Source organism: Metarhizium brunneum, chromosome 3 (genome assembly GCF_013426205.1).
Source record: "Metarhizium brunneum chromosome 3, complete sequence".
Taxonomy (NCBI): domain Eukaryota; kingdom Fungi; phylum Ascomycota; class Sordariomycetes; order Hypocreales; family Clavicipitaceae; genus Metarhizium; species Metarhizium brunneum.
This window is the reverse complement of record NC_089424.1, coordinates 2,742,613-2,756,957: the sequence shown is the minus strand read 5'-3', so window position 1 is coordinate 2,756,957 and position 14,345 is coordinate 2,742,613. Positions and strand designations below refer to the sequence as shown.

The 14,345-nt window shown below is 49.0% G+C and overlaps 8 protein-coding genes across 8 annotated transcripts; 6 read left to right on the top strand and 2 right to left on the bottom strand.

Annotated features, from left to right (window-relative positions):
- Positions 1-210: 210 nt before the first annotated feature.
- On the bottom strand, positions 211-1,941 carry alnD_1 (Cytochrome P450 monooxygenase alnD; the record flags this gene model as incomplete). Its single annotated transcript, XM_014689172.1, has 2 exons — positions 211-1,748; positions 1,809-1,941. 2 exons carry the CDS (start codon positions 1,939-1,941, stop codon positions 211-213), a joined length of 1,671 nt encoding a protein of 556 aa, XP_014544658.1.
- A 463-nt stretch (positions 1,942-2,404) lies between these two features.
- CB5-A (Cytochrome b5) lies at positions 2,405-3,170 on the top strand (the record flags this gene model as incomplete). The annotated part of the gene is made up of 3 exons (XM_014689171.1): positions 2,405-2,498; positions 2,576-2,736; positions 2,808-3,170. The coding sequence occupies 3 exons, from the start codon at positions 2,405-2,407 to the stop codon at positions 3,168-3,170; spliced, it is 618 nt and encodes a 205-aa protein (XP_014544657.1).
- A 237-nt stretch (positions 3,171-3,407) lies between these two features.
- Positions 3,408-4,548, top strand: alnR (Asperlin biosynthesis cluster protein G; the record flags this gene model as incomplete). The annotated part of the gene is made up of 2 exons (XM_014689170.1): positions 3,408-3,748; positions 3,798-4,548. The coding sequence occupies 2 exons, from the start codon at positions 3,408-3,410 to the stop codon at positions 4,546-4,548; spliced, it is 1,092 nt and encodes a 363-aa protein (XP_014544656.1).
- Positions 4,549-4,880: 332 nt separating this feature from the next.
- alnB (Esterase alnB) lies at positions 4,881-5,780 on the bottom strand (the record flags this gene model as incomplete). Its single annotated transcript, XM_014689169.1, has 1 exon — positions 4,881-5,780. One exon carries the CDS (start codon positions 5,778-5,780, stop codon positions 4,881-4,883), a length of 900 nt encoding a protein of 299 aa, XP_014544655.1.
- Positions 5,781-6,475: 695 nt separating this feature from the next.
- On the top strand, positions 6,476-7,886 carry alnA_4 (Highly reducing polyketide synthase alnA; the record flags this gene model as incomplete). The annotated part of the gene is made up of 4 exons (XM_014689167.2): positions 6,476-6,703; positions 6,778-6,922; positions 6,982-7,070; positions 7,131-7,886. The coding sequence occupies 4 exons, from the start codon at positions 6,476-6,478 to the stop codon at positions 7,884-7,886; spliced, it is 1,218 nt and encodes a 405-aa protein (XP_014544653.2).
- Positions 7,887-7,939: 53 nt separating this feature from the next.
- On the top strand, positions 7,940-10,416 carry alnA_3 (Highly reducing polyketide synthase alnA; the record flags this gene model as incomplete). The annotated part of the gene is made up of 3 exons (XM_066130709.1): positions 7,940-9,967; positions 10,092-10,197; positions 10,256-10,416. The coding sequence occupies 3 exons, from the start codon at positions 7,940-7,942 to the stop codon at positions 10,414-10,416; spliced, it is 2,295 nt and encodes a 764-aa protein (XP_065986902.1).
- Positions 10,417-11,516: 1,100 nt separating this feature from the next.
- Positions 11,517-11,840, top strand: G6M90_00g060840 (uncharacterized protein; the record flags this gene model as incomplete). The annotated part of the gene is made up of 2 exons (XM_014689165.1): positions 11,517-11,652; positions 11,719-11,840. 2 exons carry the CDS (start codon positions 11,517-11,519, stop codon positions 11,838-11,840), a joined length of 258 nt encoding a protein of 85 aa, XP_014544651.1.
- Positions 11,841-12,400: 560 nt separating this feature from the next.
- G6M90_00g060830 (uncharacterized protein) lies at positions 12,401-13,810 on the top strand (the record flags this gene model as incomplete). Its single annotated transcript, XM_014689164.1, has 1 exon — positions 12,401-13,810. One exon carries the CDS (start codon positions 12,401-12,403, stop codon positions 13,808-13,810), a length of 1,410 nt encoding a protein of 469 aa, XP_014544650.1.
- Positions 13,811-14,345: the final 535 nt, after the last annotated feature.

The window sequence follows — 14,345 nt, the reverse complement described above, 5'->3', positions numbered from 1 at the left end:
TTTGTAGTCATCATGTATTAATAATGCGAGCTTCAGAATTGCGGATCATCCAGTGACTGTCTCCGGTATAGGGTATGGGCTCAAGTTGAATTGAGAGAACTAAAAGGCAGTGCGAGGACAGATCAGGCTGCACGAGAAACATGACGATTCATCTAATCTACGGAGTAGTACTCCCTTGTGGCTGAAGGTCTACCTGATTCGCGAATCATATCAAGCCCCTGTCGGCAACTTTGCCGGCCAACTAGTCCTCTTGCGGGCTCTTGCATAGCAGTTCAACGGCCGAATGACAAGGAACTCGGGATCATACTGCATCGGTTCCTTATTAGCGTCGGTAAAATGATAGCGATACACCAGATTTGCAAGTGCCAATTTTGCCTCCAATTTTGCAACATTGAGGCCCACACAGCCTCGGGGTCCAGCGGCAAATGGTGTAAATGCCCGACGGTGTCTCTTCTTGCTGGTCGCATCGTCGGCCCAGCGGTCCGGATCGAAGCGCTCCGGGTTCTCCCAATGGTCTTTGTTCTTGTGGATAGATGGGAATGTCGGGATGACAATTGCGCCGGCTGGCATTTGCCAGCCTCCCGGGACGATGACGTCCTTCTTCGTGTTGCGGGCCGTTTGGAATGATGGGTTGTGCAGGCGGTGAGTCTCCTTGACGAAGTGATCTAAGAAGGGGAGAGAATTGATCTCATCGTAGGACCAGGTTTTTGTGGACGAGCCACCATGGTCAACGAGCTCTTGTACAAGCCGTTCCTGATTGCCTGGGTACTTTGCGAGGGCGTAGATGATCCACGAGAGCAGTGAAGAGCTGGTAACGAATCCGGCACCAATCAACACAACAATATTTGTGAGACGATACTCCGGAGGAAGCTTGTTGCCCTCATCGTCCACCGCACGTTTTAGGTAATCTGCAATACAAGTAGAATCAAGGGCGACCTCCTGAATGGGAGCGTCTTTCCCGCCCCCGCCAACCTCAGCATTGTCAATGGCTTCATCGACCAGAGCCCACGCGCGTTTTTTAACCTCTTGGAGACGGCGGTGGTCGCCAAATGGCAAGTATTTGTACCATTGTGGGCTGAGAGACGTCTTTTTCATCAGCAGCATGTACTCCCCGAGTAGGTAGATAATTTCATGAGCAGGCGTGTCAATGGTCTTGAAATGGCCGACGTCCAGACCAAGCACAATGCGATAGATGATCTGACCGGCGAGCTTAAACATGTACTGATATACATGAAAAGCCTTGTCCTGCCTGTCTAGTTCGTCAAAAACAGAGAAGCACTCCTCGATGGCTTGCTGCATGTTTGGTGTGTATTGGCGAACGGCGTTGGGAGTCATGCTGGGCGGAATAAACTTGTGGGCGAGATGAAATGCAGGCGACGATGTGTCACACATGAAGAGGGCCGTACTATCTCTCATGTGGTATAAAGGGTGTGATGGGTCTGATGTTGTTTTGGTGAAGTATTCGCTTTCACTCAAGGCGGCCTCCGAGACAGAAGGGCTATTGGTGAGATAAGTTGTTGTTCCCATATTTACCGTCTTGATGACGCTGCCATATTGTGTGAAAAGACGGTCATGATTTCCCATGTGGTCTGGGTAAATCTCGAAGTGGTTACCGAGGAAAGGGAGTTCTTTGGGAGCATGTGGTGCACGAATTGGAGACCCATCCACCATGAGGCCGATCTTGCCTTGGTGGTCGATGACATTTTCAATGGTTTCGAGAATGTCGGCTGAGCCGTGAAGTGAGATGGCTGCAAAATTGTGATTATGATTAGTACGTTACGTTGGAATTTCGTTGTGAGAAAACGTACCAGTTGCGTCGGTAATAGCAAATAGATTGGCAAGATCGGATTTGAGATCACTCATCTCGTCGGATAATGCGACCTCCAGTTTGACATTTTGACACTGCGTTGTGCCTAATAAGGTGAACTCTTTGACTCCCATTTTTGAGCAATTCTTTGTAAGTTCGTGATTTTACTCAACTATTTGCTTGTGGTCCAAAATAGCTGAGCTGCGTAAGGCAATCTACCATAGAGATGTTGGAGTAGGCCCAAGATCTAAGAATGGAGTCAGGGACGTAGTATCCGGCAATCTGACCCATGAGGATTGACGTAATATATATTATCCTAGAAAGGATATGACCTCAGAAAGCAAAAACCAAGACCTTGCGAGCTCTTGGTATGTCCGGCTTGGTACAGTGGCCTAATTGGGCGAGTGCCATGTTGGTCAGTCGTCCGACTTCCACACCCCCGGTCTTTTTCAGCACTTATAAGACATTGCTTCCTGACTGGGCATTAGCCCGAGCTCTTGGACGCGAATCGAGCAATGGCTCATTGTCGTTTTTAGTACTCGACAGTTGAAAGATTAAGCCAAAGTTGAATCGATCTGGGTAACATCAAACGCCGGCATGGAGTCTAAAGAAACCTTAGCAGAGTACACATTGGAAGATGTTGCGCAGTACAACACTGTAGACAATTTGTGGGTAGTAATTCACGGGAAAGGTGAGTAAACGCTTTTTACAACCGAGCACAAGCAGGGAAGCCGAAGAAACTAGACTGACATGACGATAATGTCGAAGTCTACGATGTCTCGGGGTATTTGGACGACCACCCTGGTGGAAAAGATGCGATGCTCGAGGTGGCAGGTACCGATGCCACAGGAGACTTCGAGTTTGTCGGTCACTCTGAAGACGCCTTTAAAACCCTCGTCAAGTTTGAAACTGGTTCTCTGGCGGAATATGTAAGTATCGCAGCGTCTTCTTGGTACTTTTAATTAGTTTTGTGGACAACTACCTAACCGAAAACACACAGTCAGTTTGTGAAAAGAGGACAATGCGCAAGCAAATCTTGTCAGACGAGTTTGAGAATGAAGGGCTACCATTCTTCAAGGTGGCGTGGCACAGGACACAGCTTCTTGAAACGAAGCTAGAACTCTGGAAACGGCTCGGCTTGGCCACCTTGGGCTTGACACTCATACCTGTCATGTATGTTAAAGTTCTCCGCCACTACATATTTCAATTGGGCAGTGTCTTGGACTTTGGAGGCTTTCAGTCTGGCGTTCTCGCAACTTTGATATTGTTCGGCGCTCTGGCAGCGGCAGCAAGCGCCTGGTTTCGCCGCTGTGTATTTCACTACAAAGATGTGTTTGAGTACCCGCCGTATTATTCTTTGTAGGCTCAATAGTTTAAGTAGACAGTGCGGGCTGCCCAATAAGGAAAACAGTGGACATGTGTGCATGCGAGAGCTTTCAATTGCTTATAATACGGTGTCTCGCCCACACAATTGTTCCAGCGTTACGTCGAGACTGGCACACCAAGCTTCATCACTTGTTGGTTCGAAGCCTACCAACACTTCTTTACTGTCGATATTTGATGAGAAAGTAACATCATTTACCAACTATATTGCTCAGAAATGAGCTGGTATATGCATACATACTTTGTCGGATTGGCTGCGGTCGGTTATGACGCACTTTGGGGCTCCTTGGTTAAAAACGGCACGGCGACAGCTTTTGGTGCTGTAAAGGCTTCGGGTACGCTTCCAGACGGCAATCTGCTCCAGAAAGTTTACACCAAGATCCCATTTCTCGATCAATTTTTACTGTCGCCCGTGATTTTTTACGATGCGTTGCTTCGAGATAGAAACCCTGTGTACCGGTCGCTGCTCGTCAGCTTGTTTAGCACTATGCAGACGACCGCTTTCTGCACCATCGCTCATGGGTGGCTGGGTGGAAGCCCGTTATGGTGGAACATTATGTAAGTGAGAGCTAATGTCTCAAATATACCAAGATTGACCAAATTCTAGAGAGTCTCTCCTTTGGGGTGTTTTCAACCAGAGCTACGGCGCTGCTTTCGTTTATCCGCTATACTGCTTTGCTCACTTGCATCAACTCAAAAACGAGGGCATTAAAGAGAAAAACATGAAGAAACTGTCTACAGAGGATGCTGAGGCGCTTTTATATACGAGCATAGTCGCGGCCGTGTTACCTGCCTGGTTAATCTACCCTGCGTTCGTCTCTTGCTCCAGCGAGACACGACAATTCTTAATAGCATCCTACCGAACAACTCCAACCATCCTCGCACTTGCGCAGCCAGTCATAGCTGTCCTGATCAAACGATGTCGCAGAATTCCTTTGGACGGAAGCTACATAGGTCCGCTTGTCAAAGGGTCGTTGTATCTGTCAGGGGCATGTTCCGCTTTGGGTCACTTGTACGCTTTGGCTACATCCTTGGCATTGGCACCAGTTACTCTGACTGGAATTTTCTGGCCGTGGACAACTAGTATGGATATCTCTAGCATTTCGGTCATTGCCCAAGGTTGCCACCTCTTCTTACAGAACGATTGGTGGGTTATCCTGGCTGCCTTTGTTCCGTATGCTTCCGCCATATTGAGCTCAGCAACCTGTAGTCGTATCCCAGGCAAGACCTTGTCAACTTTATCGTGGGCAGATACGCAGGTATGCCAGCTTGGAAAAACTTTTGGCGGCCTTGCTGCTCTTGCTTTTGTGTTTTCACCCGGCGCAGTATTGGCTTGGACAATGGCGGCCAAGGTTTGAGATGACATCTCCACCCCGTTCTGAGATGGTTTGGCTCTCATCAACCCAGTTTTGCACATATTCAAAGCCTGCGAAGTAGAGTGGTTTAGCGAATCAAGAGTAAAATGACAGAAGATTGATCCATGATAACTAGATGCGGAAAGGCCACATCCATATCCAAGACAGGGGACAATGGAGTTGAGATGTTTTCATGTGACAAGTTTGGTGTTGGTGCCATAATGAAGCAAATATATAACTCTATCTATAATCTGGCCATTTAAGTAGGACTACCCTTGGTTTTGCCGCATCTTGAGACCCAACATGTTTAATTACACCAACACGAGGTTATAAAACTACAACAAGCCTCGAGTAGGTAGCCTTCGCAAGGCCACATGAAAGGTGGCCTGGTTGGCGCTTTCCGTAACAGCCCATTCAATAGCTTCCACCAGTCGGTCCACATCTGGTTTCTTCGAAGGTGCAGCATGCCCACCGCTGTGTTGATGCACACGCGCCATGGCTGGATCGCATAAGCCCATGACCAAGCGAGACTGTTCCATCATGGGCAAATCATCTTTCTTCCCGGTGAAATGTACCGTCGGGAGCTGGATGCGATGCGTTGTCAAAGCGGGATGCAACACGCGAGGCACTTTTTGCGGATCTCGGTGTTTAAAGAAGGCAATGTCATAGTCGGGCATAGTAGCTCCAATCTTTCGAGCCATCTTGAAGGTGGTGGCGAGGTACTCAGCGAATACACTGTCGGATACGGCCAGTTTCTTGGATATTTTATCAGGGAAATGGTGCACCGCTTCATAGTTCTGCTGAACCAAACGCTGGACGATTGGAAGACAGTGCAAATCATCCGGTGAAAATGCTGCCACGGATGAGAGGAAGATGGCGAATCCAAATGGAGGCGCCTTATCTGGATGCTGCGCCTGGTGGTCGAGAATATAGGAAGCTGCAACAGAAGCACCCTGGCTGAAGCCTATAACCCCGTCGAACGGGCCATCATCTTGGATGAAATCACTCAGATCATCCAGAGTATCACGGATTTCCGCTGGTGTATACCCCGTCGTGTAAGAATAGAACGGCCCGTTATAGTACGGCGCCATTCCTGGCCCTCTTTCTCGTCTAACTGCGCCATCAAGATGGACAAACTCGTAGTTCTGGCTCAGGGCTCTCACTACAGGAGTGAGCTGGTCTCGCAATATTTCCGCTGACGAACCAACGCCATGGAGTGCCAATATTCTTTTCATTTTGGTAAATGGAGTTGTGTACCGTAAGTGATGAGAGGTTCACGATAAAATTTTCATACTCACGGTTTTCCTAATAGCGCTACCCAACCTGTCTGTTGTTGCTATTAGACGACTCACAAACGGGCTTTCCCAGGGTTGCCTATCAAGAAATGGGTCAGCCTAATTTGGAATCTTCGCTCCCAAGAGAATTACCAGAAGGGTAATTTACGAAAATGTGACGCTGAATAAGTCCTAATTCGGATGTCACCTATTCTGATGACTGGAAGGATCTGGTTGCATGTGTATATGTACCCGCAAATTCCAAGATAGGTAGTGCTCCGACACGACAAATGACAAGGCAAGTCGCGCAGCACATCCTTGGCTACCCGTTACGTACAATCATCCAAATCCAGTTTTTCGAGACATGGGCGAAACCATGTTGAAAGATGCACAGTGGCAAGAACGTGCCGGCCTACACCAGCATCAACAATCAATAGAATAGCTTCGTGAATCCCGATTCGGAAGCGTTGGATTTGGATTTGGCCAGTTTAGTGTAACTGTCGAACCTCTCATGGCCGTCTTGATGGATTTGACCATAAGTATTCACGCGTAGAAAGAAATACCTACAAATGTAAATCTTGGAATTTCACGTCTTTCAACGCCGCCATTGTTGTAACATACCTCACAGATTATTGCAGGACGACTCAACTACCGCCATGGTTCATCCAAGAATTGAGTGCAACGGCCACGGTGCTGTCCGTAACGATGAGTTTCTTGAACCCATCGCGATTGTTGGTGCAGCTTGTCGTCTCGCTGGTGAGGCATCATCGTTGCATGGCCTTTGGGATATGATGCAAAACTCCCGAACTGCCCACGCCAAGGTGCCCGAAGAACGATGGCATGCGGATGCCTGGTACCATCCCGATCCGGACCGTAAAGGCTCTGCAAGTCAAATCAGCACATGTGCTTTTGTTTACATTTGACAGCAGCTTTGCTAACAAAATCTGGTTGATATCAGTTGAATACCACACACGGCTTCTTTCTAGAACAAGATGTAGCGGCGTTTGATGCGCCGTTCTTCTCAGTCACTGCGAAAGAGGCTGCAGGCATGGATCCCGCCAAAAGACTTGTACTAGAAGTTTCATATGAAGCGTTTGAAAATGGTGAGTCCCGAATCTATTATAAACTATATTTGAGGCGTAGAGTACTAATCTGTCCAAAGTCGGCGCCATGTTGGCGGCTGGCATATCGGAGGAAGAAGCCGAAGCATACTTGGCTACCATGCCCTCTGAAACTGTTGTTACGGCTTGTGTCAATAGCCCGAAGAGCGTTACGCTCTCGGGAGACGCCGAATTTGTTGATATTCTTTAGCAGAGCATCGCCAAAGATGGTAATTTCGCACGAAAGCTTCGCGTTGTGACGGCATACCACTCTCCTCATATGCGAATGGTTGCAGATGATTGTCTGCGCGCCATGGTTGAGGCTGGTGTTAGAGGCGCGAACCAGGAAGCAAAGATTCCCATGTTCTCCTCAGTCACGGGGCAATTCATTGATCCCATCGAGGTTGGCAAGTCGTATTGGATCAGAAACATGTGCGGCACAGTACGATTTTCGGAAGCCGTCTCCAGTCTTCTCGTCGGGTCGTCAGGGCGCCGTGCTGGACGCAAAGCAACCGTAAAGTGGGATGCACTCCTTGAAGTTGGGCCTCACGCTGCTTTAAAGGCCCCGTTGGTCCAGATAATGGAAAGCATCGACGCAAAGCTGCCTTCAGAGCTTCTTTATACTTGTTTGCTGGTTCGAAAAGAAGATGCTGTCACGACTGCTCTCAAGGCAGTGGGAAGCCTGTGGGCCACTGGCATTCCAATTTTGCTTGCAAAGGTCAATCGGGAACAAGACTTGGTGGAATCTCCTCAAGTTGTGGTTGATCTGCCATGTTATGCTTGGAATCATGAAAGAGTGTACTGGCACGAGACACCAGCAACCAAGGAACAGCGACTGCGGCAAAAGACTCGCACTGATCTCTTGGGTATTGCCGTAGAGAACCATTGCCCCAAGGACCAGGCAAACTATTCTCCGGCTTCTCTCAAAGGGTCAAGCGCCGCGATAAGCAACTCTCGGCCGACTTGATTGTCTCAGACGCTTCTTGGAGCGAACCAAAGATTATTGTTAAAGGACTCATTATGACTCAAGTTTCGTCTGGGGCATCCGGTACAAGCCAAGCATTAACTGACGGCAACGAGAAAAAGACAACAAAGATTGTCTGGAAAGCAGACCCTGAGGCTCTCTTACGAAGGGGGACACCAGTCTCATCATCCGGTTCTGTAGAAATTTCGAGATTGCGACATTGGTTGGAGTTGGAATGCCACAAGTCCGCAGGTCTGCGTGTTCTCGTTATGGCAAGTACACTTCACAGCGATATAATTGCAGAGATGAGCCCATTCATTACCGGTGAAACACCATACCGGGGGTTTGCTCAACTGACGATAGCTTGTTCATCCGACGATGCTCTGCAACAATGGAAGACACAGACAGAAAAGGCCAAGAACACTGTCATCTTTACAGTATGGAACGGCATTTCAGACATGGGCGAGTCCAAGTTTGATCTTATCATTGCTGGACACCCAGGTGCGCGAGACGAAACCTCCGGTCCAGAACTTGCTCATTGGCAGCATGCAATGACTTTGAGCGGCCGCATCATCATTGCCCATGGACAGAGGGGCAAGACGAACGGCACAAACGGTCACAACACCCTTCCAGACGCAAATATTGCAGAATTACAAGTGAAATCGAGCCATGGTCCAGATTTTAGCGTCCTGGTGAACCAAAGTGTCAAGGCAACCCCGGCAACTGAAGTTTGTCTCCTCCTACCCTCCTCCAGCGACGTACCGTTACTAGCGAGAACGCTGGAGGGTGTTTTAAAGCAAGAGAACAGGACTACACGTAAAGTGTATCTTGACGATGTTGCCTCCCTCAAAGATCGACTTGTTATTTCTCTCCTAGATGATTCATTCACTACAACCTGGAACAAGACAGAATTCGAGCACTTTCAGACTCTCATCGCCTCTGCCAAACATGTCTTCTGGATTACTACTGGTACTCAAATGCTTACAAGCTCCGAGGCCGGTCTGAAGGGTGCTCCCTTGCTGGGTTTGCTACGCGTGTTGCGAAATGAGTTCCCTCAGATTACTCTAGCACACATAGATCTCTCCCCGACCTTTGATGTTTCGAGTGCTCGAGGGGTCGAATTGATAGTGGACAGCTGGAAGACTTCAGTTGATGACACCGCCACTGAAAAAGACTTGGAACTGGCCGAAGTCAACGGTAATATATTTTTACCTCGGGTGGTCGAACATGCGTCAATGGATGCTGAGATTGCATCATCGAAAGGGCTAGCTCGGCCAGCCTCGAAAGACATTTCGACCTGCGGGCCTTTGCGTCTTGTTACTGGTCACATGGATGTACGGGAGCTTGCTTGGGAGAATGATGATGAGGCAGATAAACCTCTCGGTCCGGAAGAGGTGGAAGTTTCCGTGGCCGACATCTCAATTGACCCATTCGGTTCCAATGACGGTGAAAATCTAGGCAGCCAACTAACCGGTCGAGTTGTTCAATATGGTTCAGAGGTCACAGGGCTTCTTAAAGGCGATCGCGTTGCCGTTTTTGGCTCAAGAGTCTGCAGAACTCATGTTCGCCGACATCAATCACTGTTGCTCAAGCTTGACGAACATGTTCCTCTCCAAGGCTCTGCTGCTAGTATATGGACCTTAATGCTGGCGTATCATGTATTGAAGCACATCACGTATCTCGCTAGCGGCAATAGCATTCTGATTCAAAACGGTGCCACAGAGTTGGGTCAAGCTCTTCTTCGTCTTGCTAGCCAGACTGAAAAGGCCAAAATATTCGCAACAGTCAAAAATGCAGAACAAAAATCTCAGCTTTTGCAGACTTTTCGTCTGCCTAAAGAGTCCATCATCATTGTCAACCAACACGAAAAGAATGCTTCTCTCGCTTCTTATCTGGTGCTGAAGACTCAGGGTGTTGGCATAGATATCATGGTGTCTTCTGGCCTAGGCGCTACAATCGACGATGATCTAGCCACTTGTCTTTCAGACTTTGGCCGTCTTGCCGTCGTACTCGGACCTGGACAAGCTTTTCAAACGCCTCCAGGTCTCTTACAAGGCAATGTCAGCTTCTCGACCATAGATCCAGTTCGTCTCATCTTAGAACAACCCCGATTGGTTTCTAGACTCTTACAGAATATTCGCCAACTCATCAATGATGGCATCAGGCCCGAGTGTGGCCGCGCTCCTTGGAGCAGCAACGTCACGGCAGGATGCTTTGGTCATCATACAAGATACACTAAAGAAGATTCTTGCCCCGGGCCTTGGTATTCAACCAGGTGATGTTGACGTTGATCGTCCATTGTATGAACTCGGAGGTAAGTTGTACTTTACTAATCAGTTGACTGCTATTAAAATAATGCTAATACTGTGTAGTGGACTCTTTCAAGGCAGTTGAGATCCGGAACCAACTGTTCCGTGAATTGAAAAGTGACGTGTCGGTATTCGAGATTTTGAGCCCCAACTCATTAGCATACCTCGCTAATCAACTAGTGTCTAGAAGCTTACTAGTTTCTCCGCAGGCTTCGGAATGTTGACACTAGAAGAAGTGAGAAAATAGTCATCTATTTATAAACTTACTATCTACTTATATAATAATATATTATATAGTATCTCCTGCCCTAGCTTAGGGTTATTATATTATTATTAATTACTTCTATTACGCGGTATTGTGGGAGGCGTCAGTCGCAGGTCTGCTTTGCGTTTCTTTGCTTCAGTCGACAATGCAGCGGGAGCAGGAGCGTGGTTTGGCAGCCCTGGCGAGTGTTCAAATGACTCTGGCAGATCCAGAAGCCATGAACGGATATTTCCTACCGAGAACTCGGCCATACCGCAGTGTTCTCAGGGCTACCCTTTGTATGGAGGAGATGATAGCTAGCTTGAGCGAACGAGGTTATTCGTCCTACATGTATCACGTGGAAACAGGCATCCCGTTTCCGTGGCAACGCAACAGCTGTGTTAGTCTGACCTGCGATTTTGCTATGGACGTGTGGGCGCTTATTCCTACATGGAGGGCACTACAGTCCACGTCAGGAAAATTGACAGGCTACAGAGAAATATTTTACAACCGGACTTCTAAGCTCGGTGCATGTAGAGAGCGGACGTAGCGGCAGTCAGACCAGACATCTCGATCGCCGCCCCGTTCTCAATTCGTCACCACTCCCATCCCGATCTCCGGATTTAGTCTTTCTAGCTCGACATGACCCGCTGTTAAGACATGCACCCCGTCACCGGGGAATAGTACCAGACACGATCAACGGGCGGAAGAAAAGCAAAATCTAATTACTAAGCATAAGCTTTCCCTCAACGACGTAAAAGCTGGCGCCCTGTGCAAGTCCAAAGCTGGAAGGTTGTATGTCGATCGATCTGTTTCCCCGGGGTGATGCAGGTCATTATAGAATCTGATCGCGATCGACTCGTTTAATCGGTATTGACGGCTACAAAGGATAAATTTGCTACCGATGCACAACGGTAATATGGCTCAAGGCAATTGCAGAACGTGTATATAAGCTCCTCAACATCCAGCAGTTATACAGATTAAATAACTCTAAGAGCGCTTGCACGAATCAAGTCGATAATAAAACCTCACAACGCCTGACTTCTTGGACAAAAATCATTGTACCCATTCACCTACAACATGGCTCCCAACGCAGACGACGGTAATTTTCTCAACGACGAGCCCGTCACTTCCAATGTCAAGGATGTCAAGCCCCTGCCGACGGATGTCGCCGAAGAGGACATTGATGAGACGGTCCACAACAACCCGGAACTGCGTATGTTGATCCGCCTAGTATCTACCATCAACCAAAATAATTTTAAAAGTAGCTGACAATTGGCAGAGGAAGACATGGTTGACGGCATTGACAAGTCCAACATTATCGAAGAAACGACACGAGGAGCTCGACCCGAGGGAGGATCGTACAAGGAACCGAGTGATGACGTGAGCGACTTGGTCGAATAGTCTTCCTTGTGTTGCTGTTGGAAATATTGTCACACGGCTACATGAGGACTACGATCGCGGGACTGGGGCATAATGCACTCACCGACATTTTGTATTTATAGAACTCTTTGGTCCATCCGGGCCTTGTGAAAACCAAGGACCATTGATACCAAAGACTGTTTAATATATGAATTAAGCTATTGACTCCAAGCCCTCTACGAGCCTTGTCGCGATATCACAGATACGCTACACAGCGGTGCTAGATTATCAATCGTCGTATTCCCCATGTTATTGCTGTACTGAAGCGAGATATACAAACAGGTAACAAACATGAATCGAAATTAGTACTGACATTTAACTACTACAATGCGCAGGTTGAGTTGCAAGTGACGGTCGACCAACCGACCAACCAACCAAGTGGCAACGGTACTTATCTTCAATGTTGCCCAGTCGGCTTGGGCAAGGGTATGTGACGTGCATACATATGTACTGCATAGCCCCAGGCAGCAGCATGGGAGGAGAGGAGTCACTTGGTCCCCTATCCATTCCCTCCACGTTCTGGCTCTACGTCGAACAGCACCATGTGGATGCAGGGCGACGACGTCGCGTGGGAGGAAAGCGACCGCATCGAGAGAGAATGGCGCGAGAGTGTCTTGACGACTCCGACCATGCTAGCCATTGGCAACTTTGTCGCCAAGCACCGCCAGGGCGTCCCTCAAGAAATCGGCCCCCTCAAAGCCGGCGCGTTCAACGCCCTATTTCGCTTGACCTACCTAGACGGCGGCTCGGCCGTGATACGGTTCGCGAAGCCAGGCAGGACAATGTTCCCCGAGGAGAAGATTCGGAATGAAGTCGCCACGATACGCTACATCCAGGACCACACCGCCATTCCCGTTCCTTTTATCCTCCACTGGGGGACGAGAGAAGAGAGCCCCCTCGGCATAGGGCCGTTCATCATCATGGACTACATCAACCACGAAATGAATATGACGGCGGCCCTCAACACGCCGGGACTCACGCTTGATATACCGCCCGTTCTGGACCCCAACATTGACGAAGCGAAGCTCGAAATGCTCTATCGCCAGGTTGCAAGTATCCTCCTCCAGCTGTCCAAGTTGGAGCTTCCTTTAATCGGAGCGCTAGAAGAGACGCACGAATGGTCATGGGAGGTAACGCGGCGCCCGCTGTCAATGCCCATGAACGAGTTGGTCAGGACGGGAACCTTCCCACGAGCAAAACTACCCACGTCCAGATTCAATACCTCGTCGGAGTACTTCCAAGCCCTGGCAAAACTCCACGTTGACCATCTAACCAGCCAAAGAAACGATGCAATCGAGTCCAGGGCCGACTGTCAGCGCAAATATACTGCGAGACAGCTCTTCCAAAAGCTTGCTCGTGAAAGGAAACTTGTGTCAGACCGCCACGACAAAGGGCCATTCAGGTTCTGGTGCGACGACCTCCGGCCATCCAACATCCTCCTCGACGCCAACTTGCAAATTGTCGCCGTGATTGACTGGGAGTTTTCGTACGCGGCCCCCAGCGAATTCACCTTTGCTCCTCCCTGGTGGCTGCTCATCGAACAGCCAGAGTACTGGGAAAACGGCCTAGATGACTGGGTACAGCAATACGAGCGCCGGCTCGCCACGTTCTTAAAGGCCATGGTGGACTGCGAAGACGCCTCCATTGCCGCTGGGCAGCTGCTGCAGGAGCAGCGGCTTTCTGGCGAGATGCGCGAGAGCTGGGCGAGCGGTGACTTCTGGACAGTCTACGCGGCTCGGAGGAATTTTGCCTTTGACGGCGTCTTTTGGGAGAAGTTGGACCCGCGGTTTTTTGGTCCGGATAAAGGCGATTCCGACCCTGGAGATGCTTGGATGAAGAGACTGGAGCTGCTTGATGAGCAGGCCAGGGCCGCTATGGAGGCGTTTGTGGACGGGAAGGTGGCGGAGAGTGAGACGAGGGAATTGGCCTGGGAGCCGGACGAGGTGTTTTGAGCGTGAGCGTCATGTCGTACCCTGGTGCTGTCTTTTCGCGGTAATTCTTGGTGGGTTCTGCCCATGGCGTGGAAGTAAGTAGTTGAACAAGATGCATACCAGATGTAGTTGAGGAGCGTTGACGTATAATATCAATTTGATGTATTTATTGATTTATCCTAATAGGCTATTACTCTATATAACTCCAACTTCTGCTACGACACCGCTCGTAGGGAAAAACCAGTACTAGGCTACCAGTTGTCTAGTTGCCTAATTGGACTAAAACCTACCATACAGCTACCAGACTGCTTCCTAACTTCAACAAGAATGACTATGGCCTAATAGCACAGTGTTTGCCTCGGAGCCGCCGTGGTCTTTGCCTTCACCGCCTTAAAGGCGTCTAGCCGTCTAGTTTTCGACTCCCTGGGTTGACAAAAAAGCATCTGTTAGAAGCTATCTCTCGTAGAGTCTCGAAACGCAGGCAGACTTCGAGGACACGGTAGTCCCGACACCACCAAACCACCCAAAGTTCCTCGCCGTCGACTCAGGAAGTACT